The sequence below is a fragment of the Penaeus vannamei genome, chromosome 18, assembly GCF_042767895.1.
Source record: "Penaeus vannamei isolate JL-2024 chromosome 18, ASM4276789v1, whole genome shotgun sequence".
Taxonomy (NCBI): domain Eukaryota; kingdom Metazoa; phylum Arthropoda; class Malacostraca; order Decapoda; family Penaeidae; genus Penaeus; species Penaeus vannamei.
Genome location: NC_091566.1, coordinates 18,993,494 through 19,008,493, shown reverse-complemented (window position 1 = coordinate 19,008,493; position 15,000 = coordinate 18,993,494). Strand labels below are relative to the sequence as shown.

At 36.4% G+C, this 15,000-nt stretch overlaps 2 protein-coding genes across 2 annotated transcripts in view; one reads left to right on the top strand and one right to left on the bottom strand.

Annotated features, from left to right (window-relative positions):
* The window catches only part of LOC113825012 (fatty acid binding protein 1-B.1), a 1,582-nt gene extending 1,177 nt beyond the window's left edge, over nt 1–405 (top strand). The window contains exon 4 of the mRNA XM_027377789.2: nt 126–405. Coding sequence (XP_027233590.1) covers nt 126–176 — 51 coding nt within the window. The 3' untranslated portion in view covers nt 177–405. The remainder of the gene's footprint in view (nt 1–125) is intronic.
* Nucleotides 406–3,978: 3,573 nt separating this feature from the next.
* The window catches only part of Rs1 (Dead-box helicase Rs1), an 11,156-nt gene continuing 134 nt past the window's right edge, over nt 3,979–15,000 (bottom strand). Inside the window, exons 1-14 of the mRNA XM_027371342.2 lie at nt 14,986–15,000; nt 11,800–12,023; nt 11,146–11,322; nt 10,091–10,193; nt 9,289–9,479; nt 8,884–9,102; nt 8,290–8,475; nt 7,951–8,118; nt 7,669–7,821; nt 7,328–7,510; nt 6,597–6,774; nt 6,179–6,379; nt 5,322–5,522; nt 3,979–4,908 (exon numbers count right to left, since the gene is read on the bottom strand). The exon at nt 14,986–15,000 is cut by the window's right edge and continues 134 nt beyond it. Coding sequence (XP_027227143.1) covers nt 4,724–4,908; nt 5,322–5,522; nt 6,179–6,379; nt 6,597–6,774; nt 7,328–7,510; nt 7,669–7,821; nt 7,951–8,118; nt 8,290–8,475; nt 8,884–9,102; nt 9,289–9,479; nt 10,091–10,193; nt 11,146–11,322; nt 11,800–12,023; nt 14,986–14,998 — 2,382 coding nt within the window. The 5' untranslated portion in view covers nt 14,999–15,000 and the 3' untranslated portion in view covers nt 3,979–4,723. The remainder of the gene's footprint in view (nt 4,909–5,321; nt 5,523–6,178; nt 6,380–6,596; nt 6,775–7,327; nt 7,511–7,668; nt 7,822–7,950; nt 8,119–8,289; nt 8,476–8,883; nt 9,103–9,288; nt 9,480–10,090; nt 10,194–11,145; nt 11,323–11,799; nt 12,024–14,985) is intronic.

Here is a 15,000-nt window from a genome sequence, read left to right as displayed (position 1 = left end):
ATTATCTGTATTATATAAAATGCCGTTAGTGCTATTTAGATTTTAGAATGCAGTACTCCCTTAAAGGGGTGTATCATGCAAAATATGCTGTAATGTCACACGACTTCTGTACCAATCATTTCCAGAGCATGAGCCTCGGAGGCGTCAAGGCCAAGAGGGTGTACAACCGCAAGTAGATGAGCTGCACTCGCTCTTTCCTCTTCACACACACACACCCACGCGCACGCAGTAGTGTCCAAGAGGCTGTTACGCTGTCTCCCCCTGCTGTTGGGGTTCTCGTCGAAACAGCAACTCAGTCATCGCTGCTGTGTGGCTTCGCCTACCTATACTCTTCTATTTTCGTTTTCTATGGCAAAGCTTTTTCTATCATCCCCAATGCTCTGTTGAAATAAAAGAAAATATTTCTGTGGTCTCTTCATTTGTTTCCCTATTAGCAGTTTTGTTTTCTTATTTACTGATTAAAAGATAATTGTGATTTCAAAAGGTATATAGGATGATTACAACAGAATAAGCAACTTTGAGGCCGAAGGAATATTGACCATGGTTTAAGTATGGAAACATTCATTATCACCTAACAGTTATTTTTAGTACACCAAACAATGAAAACTGACATAATTAATGTAGACTGAGTTGCCAGAATACGAAGAAATATCAACCAAAAAATTGGTATATTAGTACGTCAAACAACAATCAACGTAGATTGTGTGACCGGATTATGAAAGTATGATAAAAAAAAGCGTGTTCGTGCCCTTGAATACGACCCTAGATTACTTCTTATCAGTATTACTGAGATACACACAGAAATAAATTTCCTGACACAGAAAATAAAAGATGAAATGGGAAGGAATAAACGAGAGCGAGATCAAGATAGATAACTCATCCTTTCAACGCAGCTTTATCGTATTTTTCAGCATTTTTGCCAAAATAATTATAAAAGGCGAGTGGGTGGAGATGGGGGGGGGGGTAAGAAGGGGCAATTACACCTCTCCCCTTTCCTCCTACAGTAGGCCTTGTCCTCCAGCTCATGCTTTTGTTTTGTCTATTAAGCTGTAATTCAGATATATAAAACGTAAATTTCCAGTCACGAAAAGCTGACCGAATCACCAAATCCAATAATATATTAATAGAATTATGGCTATCAGTTACATGCATCATCGTATCTGGAAGTGTGCCTTATGTATGCTTAACCTTAGCCCTGTCAAAAGCTCTTGTCCCATTGGCCGTGAGGACCTAGGAAGGCAAAATGACGAGGGGAGGGTGAGGGTGAGGAGGGGAGAAAATATAAGAAGAGAAAAAGGAAAATATACAGCAAACAAAAGACGCAATAGGGAGGGTAGACAAGACAAAGAGGAAGAATAAAAGGAAAACAGTAACACAAAAAAAGGAAATCAGACCCGGACACATTTTATCAGAATGAACAGAAGACTGTTGCTCATTTCATTCAAATTCAGACAAGAAACTGCAAATATTATAAAGAATCGCAATTATATTTAATTCACAATCACGTATACATACATGCGATAGTCTATACGTTATAATGACAGATAAACATCCAGTTATTCAACAAAACACACTCTCTCTCTCTCTCTCTCTCTCTCTCTCTCTCTCTCTCTCTCTCTCACTCACACACACACACACATACACATACACACACACACACACACACACACACACACACACACACACTCACTCACTCACTCACTCACTCACTCACTCACTCACTCACTCACTCACTCACTCACTCACTCACTCACTCACTCACTCACTCACTCACTCACTCACTCACTCACTCACTCACTCACTCACTCACTCTCACTCTCTCTCTCTCTCTCTCTCTCTCTCTCTCTCTCTCTCTCTCTCTCTCTCTCTCTCTCTCTCTCGTCGAGGTTATCATGAAGGGCTTTGTTATCACAGGGGAAGATACAGCTTGCATAAAGTCAATGTACTGTAATCAGGAAAAGGTTCAGGGGTGAGGCGGGAGAGAGGTATATAAAAATATGACTAATGATTATTTCAAATGAAGATATGGCTGATGCTAAGTTTAGATAAAAACAAAAAAATGGAGACTGCGAAACATGGAAAATATAAGATATTCTTTTTCTTATTCCTCTTTTTTTCTCTTATTTAGTGGTAGGAGCCGTGGTCAAAGGAGGGGCAGGGATCGGATAACCACCAAAATCGAAATTAAATGGGCTAGATGGTGAAGGGGCAAGCCTTACTGCTCATATTAAGGGTAAGGAATCTTCGTTATTGGCCATGGCGAGCCTGAATAAAATTTGGAAAAGAAACGGTCTACCCCCCAGGGCGCCCATTAGGGATAAGGGTTAGGAAATTAACCGAGGGAATACCATGCCCATGGCTCCCGGATGCCGTTCATGAGACACAAAGCCAGCCTTTCATCTTTTCAGCACGACTCTCACACCTCAGGAGTGGGATAGAAGAAGGGATGAAGAAGATACGGAAGAGGAAAGGAGAAAAAAAATACCAAGCAAAATTAGTTGAGGCTGAGGCCCAAGGTAGGGGTGATCCCCTATACTGGGCCTCAGTCTCTGTCTCCTAAGACCTGGCACGAAAACGAGCAAGGTATTGGGAGGGTTCATCAACCTTAAACTATCTGCCCATTGCTGCAACTAATGGGGGCGGTAGAGGTATTGTAGGTCTTTGTTGGTTTCCTTCCCTCTGTCCTGCATACTCTTTCATATGAAGGTTGAATTGATCTAGTTCCATTCTTCTACACCTAGTAATCCAGATGGTAATTTTATGCACATCTCTCTTATGCTTTCCTACAAAATCTCTGCCTCTCGATAAACAATGCAACTGACCATCTTGCTTCTGCCTCTTATAAACCCAAACTGCATACCTACAATCTCTGCGTCTCCCAGTCTTCTAACCATTCCGTAATTCCATCAACCTGTAGTCACACAGTATAATGTGCTACCTTTCCAACTATAAAAAGGGATGAGTGAGCTGCATATCCATGACGGTCTTCCTCAGCTCTTTCAGTTGTTTCATAGCGCGCCCTCAGTGTCTCTACCATTAGGCCCACGTAGAGCTGCTCTCACGTCTCCCGCTCTCTACACCCATTACCATACATCTTTTTTCCTTGACATATAAATTTCCACTATACAACATTATAAAATGACTGTGATGCATACTCACATATTCACATGACTGCACACATAGTCATATAGAATCACAACAGGTTTTCAGTTTCTTGCATTAGTATACGGTACACGGAAAATAACTTTTTAAAAATTCTTGTACAATATTTCATCGTCATGAATGTGTAGAATCTTTGAATTCTACATACTGCACTTCACTGCATATTTGATGTCCACACCTTTTTATTAGTTACAAATATTGATTTAACAGTGGCCATCTCCATGGAGAACTTCAACAGATATCAAGACATTTCTAGTTGAGTATAGAAATCAGGGGAATGGGAACTGGTAGCAGTACTCTTTATTATCAATTACCACATTTCTTTTTTTTGCTGGGGTTAAAGGTGGAATACAGACCCTAGATATAACAATAGTACTGGGCAGGTTTTGTTGCATTATCATATATTATAAATATATTGCAAAGAAAGTTATATCTTTGCAAATTACATTTATCTCATTCAGTGCCATATAATTATTTTAAAAAGGGTCCAATTCTAAAGATGTGCCTTACATAGAATAAAGTCGTCTCCATTTCTATCAATAGCATATTAATTCCAGTCCCCCCCCCCAAAAAAAAAAAAAAAAAAAATGGAAAGTACTGTGTTCTAAGAAACAATGAATTTGCTTTATTTATTCAAGTCCTACATAATTTTTTGATTTTCACAAACAATACTGAAAGTATCAATTACTCTTGCACACAAACAAAAAACAACCACTATGGATAACAGGTATATGCATATTTGCATCAGTAAAGACGACAGATATTTTGCACTTTGCATTTTTACAAATCATTACTTTGGATAAGTAAAATAATATGGATGTTACTACACATTTATTATCAAGATAGTGGTCAGGATATATTCATTTTATTAATAACATTTTTCTGTGTAGATGTATATCAGTTCCAGACAGATAAAAAAAACTTTTATCCCTCAGTATTTCTTTAAAACATATTGCTGTTTCCATATATACTTCATTGGTGTTGTATTTGAAAAGGGAAAAATCATGGAATACCTTACTGGAATTATGATAGCTCCTAAAATAAAGACTAATTAACTGAGGCCAATTATTTAGGATAATTTGAAAACTCACAATTGTATCTTTCATATTTATATCATAAAGCAGAAAGATTATACAAAAAAATATTGATTGTATAACCACGGAAGCCTGGGATTTTCATACTTTAGTATGATAAATATTTGACTTTTATAAACAGTAAAAGGGTGATATAAAATGAAATCTTTTAATGAAAATACATTCTGTTTTCCATACTCTTGATATAGTGTAAATAAAGTCATTAGAGTTAGAAATAAAACAGCAATTGTTTTACAATTCATAACAAAAATAACTATGAATTAATGAAATATCAAGAAAAGATAAATAAAAACATCCATAACAACAATGACAATGACCACATGAACAACAATAATAAAGATTAATTTCTGTCAACATCCCCTCTCATATACATACAAACAAGAACCTTCCTCTGCCCCGCACTTTCAAGAAAAGGAGAGAAAACAGTGATAAAAAAAAAAAAAAGTAAATATAAAATAACACCTCATCTATTTCCTCGGCTTCTTGCTCTTATGAGACCTGTACACGCCTTGCATGCTGGCACCTGTACCACGGAATTTCTTGAGGGACTTTCTGCTAACACTCGTCAACTCCCGCGAGAAGGATGACTTATCACCATCCTGTGGGTTACCCTTTGTGAATCTTGCTGCACCTCTGTCTCTTGCTGCTGGTGCTGTTGGAAAAATTGTTTCTAGTATTAATATTTAAGATCAGTAAAGAACTGAGAAACATCATGCAGAAACCACCTGACTGCTTTACTATACATATAATACAATATATTTTGTGAGAACTACAAGAACAATAAAGAAAAGAAAATTAAAAATGGATGTAAAGATACTTTTGATGTTTAATTTTAGATTCACAAAAACAAGAAAGGTTGTAAAACTTACCAGTCAATCAATATTTTGCCTTATAATTTAGTTTCTTCAGGATATTTATTGCTACAATCACTATTTTACCAATACATACACCAGTACACTTTTAGAGGGATATACTTATTCTTCAAAAAGGATACACATATAAAAAATGCAATGTGACATAAAACCATCTATATGGTATTTATATAGATTTCCATAAGTTGCTCACCTCTGAATTTCCCTTCTTCATCCTGGTCTCTGCAACGGAGGGACTTCATTTTCATTTTACCCTTTCCTGCCTTCCCTCCAACCATTCTCTCTAACTCCTTCTTCTTCTGCTGTTTCTTCTGTTTCTTTGATAGTGGGCCTGAAGGCTCATCCTCCCCACCCTTCCTTTTCTTCAGTAACATTTCCTTTTGTTTCAGCCTTCCTGAAGAATGAACAGTGAACCCATTGGTGCCGGGGACACGCAGTTCCACAGTAGTATTGTTTTCCGAATTGTATTTACACAGATGGCTATAAAAGTCCTTAGTCATCAAGGAGGCAATTAGATCTACCAAACCTCATCTGACAACCCCATTCCATAAACCTTGGGGATATTTTTCTAATACTATTCATAATGTTATTATTGTTATCATTATTATTATTATTATTATCATCATTATCATTATTAGCAGTATCATTGTATAAATGGTATTAAAAATATCAATAGTAAGTTTTTCTTAATATTCCCAGAAATCAAGAAGAGAGCAAATGAGTGGGATTCCTCAGTGATTTAGTCAACTGAGGGGTCATCCCTGTCATACAGCCTGACAGAACTATTCATTCAGTTGGACCAAAGAAGAAGAGGAAGAGGAAGAGAAGATAGAGGAGATAAAAGAGAAGTGAAGAGATAGGAGAAAAAAAAGAAGAGAGGAGACAAAAGAAAAGAGAAGAGAAGAGAAGAGAAGAGATGAGAAGAGAAAGGAAGAGAAGAGGGGATGGGGCAAAAGAGAAGAAAGGAGAGAAGAGGGGGAAGAGAAGAGAGAGGAGTGAGAAAGAGATGAGAAGTTCGAGAGAGATGATTGTATTCATGTGTCCACTTACGTTTCTTGTTTTTGCTCATAGGTTTACCATCTTTGCTGTCCATCCAGACTCTCTCGCGCTCTGGATTCTCTAGCCTTTTCTCTATGGCGTCTATGGTGTTCTCTACTTTCCTCAACTGCTTGTCAACCTCTTCTTCTTGCAAGACTTTCTGGATGACTGGCTTCATTTTGATCAACTTGGCATGTACCTTTGAGAGAATCTCTGGTGGAAGAAACACATTAATTTATATTAACTCATTTACGACAGGTGTCCCATATAAGAGACACCCGGAAAAATATACATTGCTGGACGTCCCAAACAAACATCAAAATCTATTAAAGTGCTTAAAATACTAGCTATAATATATTACAATGCAAGTATTGACACAGGCCTAAATCACAAAAATGGAAAACACGTGCCAACAAACAGATGTCCTTACTTTTGTCTAGCACTCTTTCATATAATGGTGTTTTGGATAATTTTCTAATATCTTTCAACATTTTGAATTCTTTGTCCCCTACTATACTGACTGAACGACCACATCTTCCAGCTCTTGCAGTACGACCAACACGATGAACATAACGGCTGTATATTGCTGGTACTGTGTAATTGATGACCTGGAAGAAACATAAATAATTATACAATGATAATACCTAAAATAATAACTACTACAATATATATTTAACTTTTTCCAAACTTTAAAAGGGGGGGGGGGGATGTGCCTTCATAAAATCTCATTCCTTAATATATCAAGTCTTTATATCATTCCTGATTATGGTAATAAAAATCAAGGGAAAGCATTAGTCTGATACTATAGTTATTGAATGACAGTTTTAAATCAAGCAATACAATCTATACATATGAACCTACTGTCAATTCTCTCTGGATTAAATGTCTCAAAGTCAACTCCCCTCAAAGAGACTTCTTTCCTATCCAGATGGACTGAATACAAAAAAAGAACTATGATGTTCAAGCACTTTTCTTCATTACCTAATACATGCTCCTATAAACTTTTTCACACCTTAGGAGTGAGATATGATAAAGCTACTCTTAACTCTGGTTAGAAGGGAAACAAGATTTTGTAGTCTACTGAGACATCTGATAGCACATGTTGCTCTGTCTTCTTGTATAGACAGCTGATATTCATGCTACATAAATATTATAACTTACTGTTTGGACTCCTGCAATGTCAAGACCACGAGCAGCAACATCAGTAGCTACCAGGGCATCAATTTTCCCGTCCTTGAAATTTTTGAGGGTTAGAACACGGTCCGTTTGCTTGAGGTCACCATGAAGTTCTCCAGAATCTACTCCAAAGGTCGTGAGTAAAATATGTATGTGATGGGCCAAGACCTGTAGGGACAAAAAAGTTCTAAGAAATATTTGGAAAAAAAAAATAATAATAATAATAAAATAAATAATAATCATTAACTAGTTTCTTATCAAGTCAGATAGCATAAAAGTAACCCTACAATCCATTCATAAAACAGTTATAATATTGTTTTGCTTACCTTAGTTGGAGTGAAGATAATTGTATTTGATTTGAAGCAACGTAAGACCAGGTAAACTAAGACTGCATCACGTAAATTTGATTGTCCTTTATGAATATGAACAAACTCTTGTCGAAGATTCTGTGCAACATCTGTATTGTTGTTTATAAAGACCTGGAAATGATAAATACAGGTTCAGAAATATTCTCACACACACATTTATACACAATCCATCCCCCCCCACACGTTTATTCATCAAGTATATAATTGTGTACCTATATCCTGCAATGGAGAGGCTATTACCTTAACAGGATCCTTAAGAGACATAATAGCCAACTCTCTAACTTGACTTGTCATTGTGGCTGAAAAGAGCATAGTCTGACGGGTTGTTGCACACTGCTTTATAATCTCTCTCATCTGTTCTTCGAAATTCTCCTCCAACATACGATCAGCTTCATCCAAAACTAGGATCTGTAAAAAAAATAAAATGAAGTTCAATTATAAGTCTTTACCAATTATCACATCAAACATTGACAAAATTGAGGTCATAATTCATTTCTTAGTTAAGAAATCATTATGATTCATTTTCCCCTTCCTTTTATTTTGCTTATTCATCTCTACTCACTCCAGCACTTGACTCACCTCAATTTTCTTCATGTGGAAGTTTGGAGCATTGAGGAGGTGATCAATAAGTCTTCCTGGTGTAGCAATGACAATGTCAGGGATCTGTCTTAGTGCATGTTCTTGAATCTGGACATCAAGGCCACCAACACAGAGGGCAACAGTGATTGAGGTGAATTTCGACATTTCTTTGGTCACTTCAAACACCTGGAAGAAAGACGGTCTACATAAATATCTCTATATTTTTCTTGTTTGCTTGTTTGTCTGTTTTTCCCACAGATCTTGTTTTTCTGACCAAAGTCAATGAAATACAGGGTGAAAATTTTTGCATAACAATTCTTCCCACAACCAATCAATAAGAGCCTCAACCATAGATCCAATTATTCAATACAAGGGGACCATCTTCCATCAAAAATCAAAATTAAGTTAACCCTTATCATAGGTGATGTAACCATGCTGTCATGGAAAAATTTGGGTTGATAAGAGAAAACCTGTCCTTTTTTCCTTTTCAAATAGAAAAAAACAACTGATAATAATTGATCACACACTATAAGACTGTCTCCTTCAAAATAATCCCCATACCTGAACACAAATCTGACAAATAGTTATTCGTACCTGGATGCCCAATTCACGAGTTGGCAATAGCACTAGTACCCTGGTCGCTAAGTCTTCCTTGGGTTTAAAAAGCAGTCGCTCCAGAATGGGGAGCATGTAGGCAGCTGTCTTTCCAGTACCTGTAGCTGCACAACCACAAATATCCCGTCCTTGGAGAGCAATAGGGATGGTGGTGGCCTGGATTGGTGTGGGGCTTTGATAACCCATGCCTTCGATTGCCTGAAATTCACAAGAAATTGAACTTGAGAAATGAAGTTACCTTTCTAAGAGCTTTTATTTGCTTTATATGTGTATCTATCTATCTATCTATATATGCAAATATGCATAGGATATCATTGGATACCTATATATTACATAAAAATCATACATCTTATTCCTTTCTTAGAAATTTATTAGAAAGCTTGCCTTCATAATTTGTCTTGAGAAGTTCATTTCTAAGAAGGTGGTGCTGCCTGCTTCACAAGGGATGGCTGTCTCAAAGTACTTGGCCTCCTCTATCTCTTTTTCAATCTCCTCTGGAGTCTTCTTTTCCTTCTTTTGTGATGTCTTCAGCCTCTCCATCCGTTTGGCTTCACTGTCCTTTAGTTTCAACTTGTCTGCAAAAGAGGTTTTGTTTGCTTCAATAATTAAGAATTGATACACTAAATCTAATGATGCACATGTAAATGCTTATATAATTAAGTAAATACAAGAGTGGTGGTGGTGGTGGTAGCAGTGGTAGTGTAGAAGTGGTGGAATTATAGAGGTGGTGTGGGGCTGGTGGTGATACAAGACCCACTACACATCCAGACTTATGATTTCACAACCAGAGATCTGCTTAGGTGCCACGTGGACACAAAAATCATTCCCTGAAACTACTACCAACCCAAGTGCCTCCAATTGCTATAGTGAACTGACCACAACCAATCAAGGTAAGGCTCTACGAGAAGGAATCCACCTGCAATCAAGGGAACATCTCAAGCCAAGGCCCTGCAGGGATGGGTATCAGGTATTGCTTTTGCCAGCACCCTGATCCTGACACAATGGACTCATTTATAAAATGTTTACTTATCCCTGTGTACCCTCATTTTGAACTCTTATAACAACAATACAAAGTCAAAGCTATCACTGCTTTCACTAGATTAGTGGGAATATCTACCATAATAAGAGAGCCTCTTACAGGAGGGCTGGTGATATTATCCACATCAAGTACAATCAGTAAACTTACCAATATCTAGGTCATATTCATCATCATCTCCTAGGTCTAGATCTGAATCTGAGCTGGAATCTTCACCTTTGATATCATTGTCCTTTTTAGCCTGTTTCCTTATCTGAAATTCAGAGTAAAATATATATATCTTTTACAATATGAAATATATGTAAAAGCAATCATTACAAGATTTAAAAATATATTTTTTAGGCTTGTGATGCTAATACATTAAAATTATTTAAAACAAATGAAATGTATGTATAAATTTAGGACTTTTTTTCTTGTTTTAATCTTTTGTTCAATGTTGTGCAAAAAATTACCTATCTTAAAAAAATAGATTTGTTGGTAGAGAGATGATTAATCACATAAATGAAAATAGGAGCTAAAACTTATGTATCTATTGAGAAGCATATCTGTTTAACAACTAGCTTATATAATCAAATTCTGGTAGAAATTTCTATAAAGAATGTCATCTGAATCTTGTATAACTCAAAACAAGAAAAAACAACTTGCATACACAATGTTTAATAAATCACTAAATCAAACCAATCCTACCAGAAAAATGTGATATTCACTGCAGTCTTATATGTAATGTAGCTACATATAAATGGCTCCACAGGTGCTCAGCCACCAAAGGGTTATTTAGTCATTATAGCCTACATGCCTTCACCTTATTTACCCATTTCTCAAATTTTTTGGGGGGTGAAAAAAAAAAATCTAATGCTACTAATATTGATGTTATTATTATCATTGTTCTTATCGACATTACAATTATTATAGTGTTATCAATGATAAAATATTTCCTAAAATCAAGGAAAAAGGTAAACAGATGAGATAGGTCAGCCTGTGTGTAAAAATAATTAATAAACTAAACCACTACAGGCATAGCATATCTGTACATGCCATCCTAATCAGTTTCAGCATATATTAAGCTGACTAAATCAATGAAATATGCACTCATAATGACTGAAAAAATCAATACACAATCTTAAACAAAATAATTTCATGAATGTATCACCCTATTCTACCACTTTCCTTTGAACTTTTTTCATCACCAAACACCACTTGCTTACCTTCTTTTCCTCCTTCTCTCTTTGTACGACTTTAGCAACAGTATTTTTTACATCTACAGTTGTCTTCGGTTTCAGATAACTGATGATTGTATCCCATGTATCACTGTACTTGTAATTGGTCTTGAAACCTGCAAAGAAGTCTGTGCCACCTTCTACATCTGCAATCTTGAGGTTATCCTGCAAAAAGTAATTCTTTTCATTTAACAGACCCTTGAACCTGCTTAAGAGAGGTTAAATTGGTCATAGTATTCTACAATGCTTAATAAATAATGCATTAACAACACAATTTTTATATCTACATTCATTTTATCATTGAACTGATTGCATAATCATAAATGTCAATACTACTTTAAGCTCATGAAAATACACCGTTCATTCCTATACTTTATGAATAATGTATTCTTTAGTTTTTCCTTTCTTTAGAATCACACAACTGGAGAACTATATCTTCTTAAAAAATCATGGTAAACTAGCTTCTATAAATATGAAATTTATTAACTTATTTATTTTTTAAGATTGTATGTGCAACAATTCAAACTTTATTGATAAACCCTAAAAGGTTGAAATTATGGATATGATGCTAGTAAATATAATTGCAGCAAGTACATTACATAATAAAGTAATCTATTTTCTATCAATACAAAAGAAAATTACCTCATCACTGTCTCCATCATACTCTTCATCTGAATTAATCGTACCCGGACCAAACTCTGAATTGGACATGTTAGCATACACAGTGTTCAAATCAACGACCCCAGGAAATTCATTGGGGTCTTCATCCTCATCATCGTTGCTCACAAATGCTGGTGGTCTGAGTTCACATTGGCCATTAGAATTAACCACTGGAGGATGCATTTTTATTTTGTTGTCTCTTCCACCTGGAATGGAAAGAAAAAGAAAATACATATAACCACTATAAACTTCAATGCCTTGATTTTGACTTGCTGTCCAGCCACAAAAAGGTTAAGAATTTTCACCAAACACTTTTATCTTAGACGTCTACAGAATTAACATGGTAATTACTGGAATGTCACATAGTAATCAACCAGCAGTGCACCAAAGTTGTGAAAAGTTAGTACTGCCATAGAAACTGGAGAGAAAAAGGGAAGGGAGGAGGACGAGTTAGAGGAGAGAGGAGGGAGAAGAAAGAGAGAGGGGGGGGGGGGATAATGAAAGAAAAAAGGGGTTTATAATAATACATATTTTAAACTTCCTATGATCACTCATAATCAAAAGATGCAGGACTGTTGCTAAGAAGGACTTGTATAATTGGTTCAGGGAGACTAGGGAGTATTTAGGAAATGGGGGAATGGGAGTGTCTGTAGTGATAGTATATATACCACATATCATGAGAATTCTTATCTCATACTTACGGTGTTCATTCAACATAAGGAAAAGAGGCAGTAACAAAACCAAGATATGCTTGTACAATTGGCTCAAGGAGACAATGGGACACAAAAGGATAGGCGTAATGGACTGGGTTTATGTTGTGTAGCTAGCAGAAACTTGCTAGCCGTACTAGAACTGCCTACTACCACATATTTCCTACCTCCTATTGATAGAGGAAAAATGCAGTAAAATATCCTGCCAGTTTTTGAGATGATATGCAAGAATGAGTCTAGGTTTCTGGATCATATGGCGACTTTTGTGGATCCCTAAGAATACCCTGAAGAGTGTTGGTTTGAGTAATTGGGACTTAGCTTCTAATGGGTGCAGTTCCTTTGGGAACAATTAGCACCAATTTTGGTAAATATTTTGTGTATAACAAACATGCCCTTACAGATAATATTTGCATAATTAAATCTATTCTTGTATAATAAGGAAGAATCTAATGATTATCATCATCACAAACAAACTACAATCTTGATGTGATATTCCTGATACAAAGAGAGGGCATAAATAAATCTCAAAAATTGTGTATCAGTCATACATTCTACCCTGACTCTTTATCTTCTGTTGTGGGCATTGGGGGGTTATGGGGGTCACAGGTGGAACAGCCCCCCCTGCATTACACAATATAGTGATTGTTTCTGTGTATAGCATCCACGTTTTACTGCAATAGGAGCTGAGATTGTTGCTAATGGTGGGCTGTCCACAGCACAACTTTGATATATTTGGATAGTAGAGAATGAGAGAAATCAATCTATTCCAAAATCTTTGCTTATAGGTTACGTAAAAGTATTCTGTAAAATTATCATAAAAAATGCCATCTGGAGAGTAAATGCATGGCAATCAGGTAGGGGCCCAGGGGCAGAGCCCCTAATAGGGAAATACAGCAATGAGATGAGGGTCTAGGGGTGAAGCCCCCAAGTTAGGAAAGTGTTTGGTTCACACTCCCATTTATATCATTTACCATAGAAAATAACAAGAGTGTCATGCACATTACAGTGGATACTTGACAGAAGGACTAATAATTGTAAGATGGGATAGTTGTCTGAAACTAAAAATTTACCAACACCACAACCAGCTTGTGAAACTCCCCAGTTTCAAACTTTGTGTTGAACCACAATGTAACCCAGTTAGGAAAACACAATAATGCTCGCCATGACGCTAATCATAAGTCACAGCTAAGATCTTTTTCTGCTTGCACCCAGTTTTTTTTTCTCCCAGATATTTGTATTACAACATGAGAACAAAACAAAACAAAAAGTTCATCCATATTTAAAATCAAACATGAATAACAATCACTCAACAGTCATCAATTCAGAACATTATTATTAGTGAAAAACTATCACTATTGCTTGCACCATTAATGTCTTTTGCTCGCACATTGCAGCCCATACATTGACATTTCTTGCAATGATGCTTCCACAAAAAATTAACATATTTTCCAAACAGGTATGTAACCACACCAAATTACCTAAGGGATTTAAGTTTTTGTTACTGAGAGCAAAGCATCCTCCATACACAAGGGTATCATAGAAATCTAAAAACCCAAACCTAATCTTTCCTACCTTCTATTCATTCCACCTATATTAGCACGTATAATAAATGGACATTAAAAGCTCTGGCTGTGTAAGGAAGTTGTGGATATTTCTATTCCACACTAAAAGTGAGGCAGCAGTAGTGATACCTGTATTGTTTATAACACTATTTCTTATGCTCTATAAGATGGCAGTGTCCTTTTCCCTCTATCTCTGTGCATTGCTCTCAGTAACATTAACTGTTCAATTATGCCACAACCAAATTCTGTCCGTGCAAATGTAGTTCTTGGGTAACTTTCGGCGCACGCTTAGTACTTTTTTAAATCATCTCCCACACACAAAATTCTTTTGACTGTGCACTTGTTTCATCACCTGTCCGCAGATCCGTTCGCACAAATGTAGACAAAATGATAATTTCCGCGCATGAAAAACTGTAATATTCCCTCCACAACAAAAATACTCTACAGCCTGGTGACAGACCATTGGTCGTTGGCCTAAAGATATAGAGGCCATAACGTGATGCTGATACCACAGCTGGGCAGCATTGACTGCAACTATCATAATGGATACTAGGCATTATAAGGAATATATTGATCGGCGATTTAAGCATAATAAGAACTGTTGGATTCAGTAACGAAACGCCAGTCGCTGTGCCTTATTGTGCCTTACACTGGGTAATAAACAAATAAGGAATCATAAGTAACATTGCTAAAAAGGGACACAGCAATCACAGCAAAACATACTGAAAATTCTTGTGAAACTGGTATCAAATATGATTTACCCTGAGGTCCTTCAACTGGTTTCTAGAAATCTCTCTCCAGCAAAAAAGAAAATACAATACACTTTACTTGAGACACAAGAGAGCATAACACTCACATACAACTACAACACCGACTAATCAATATGCACTACTCACTTTGTTTCACCATTT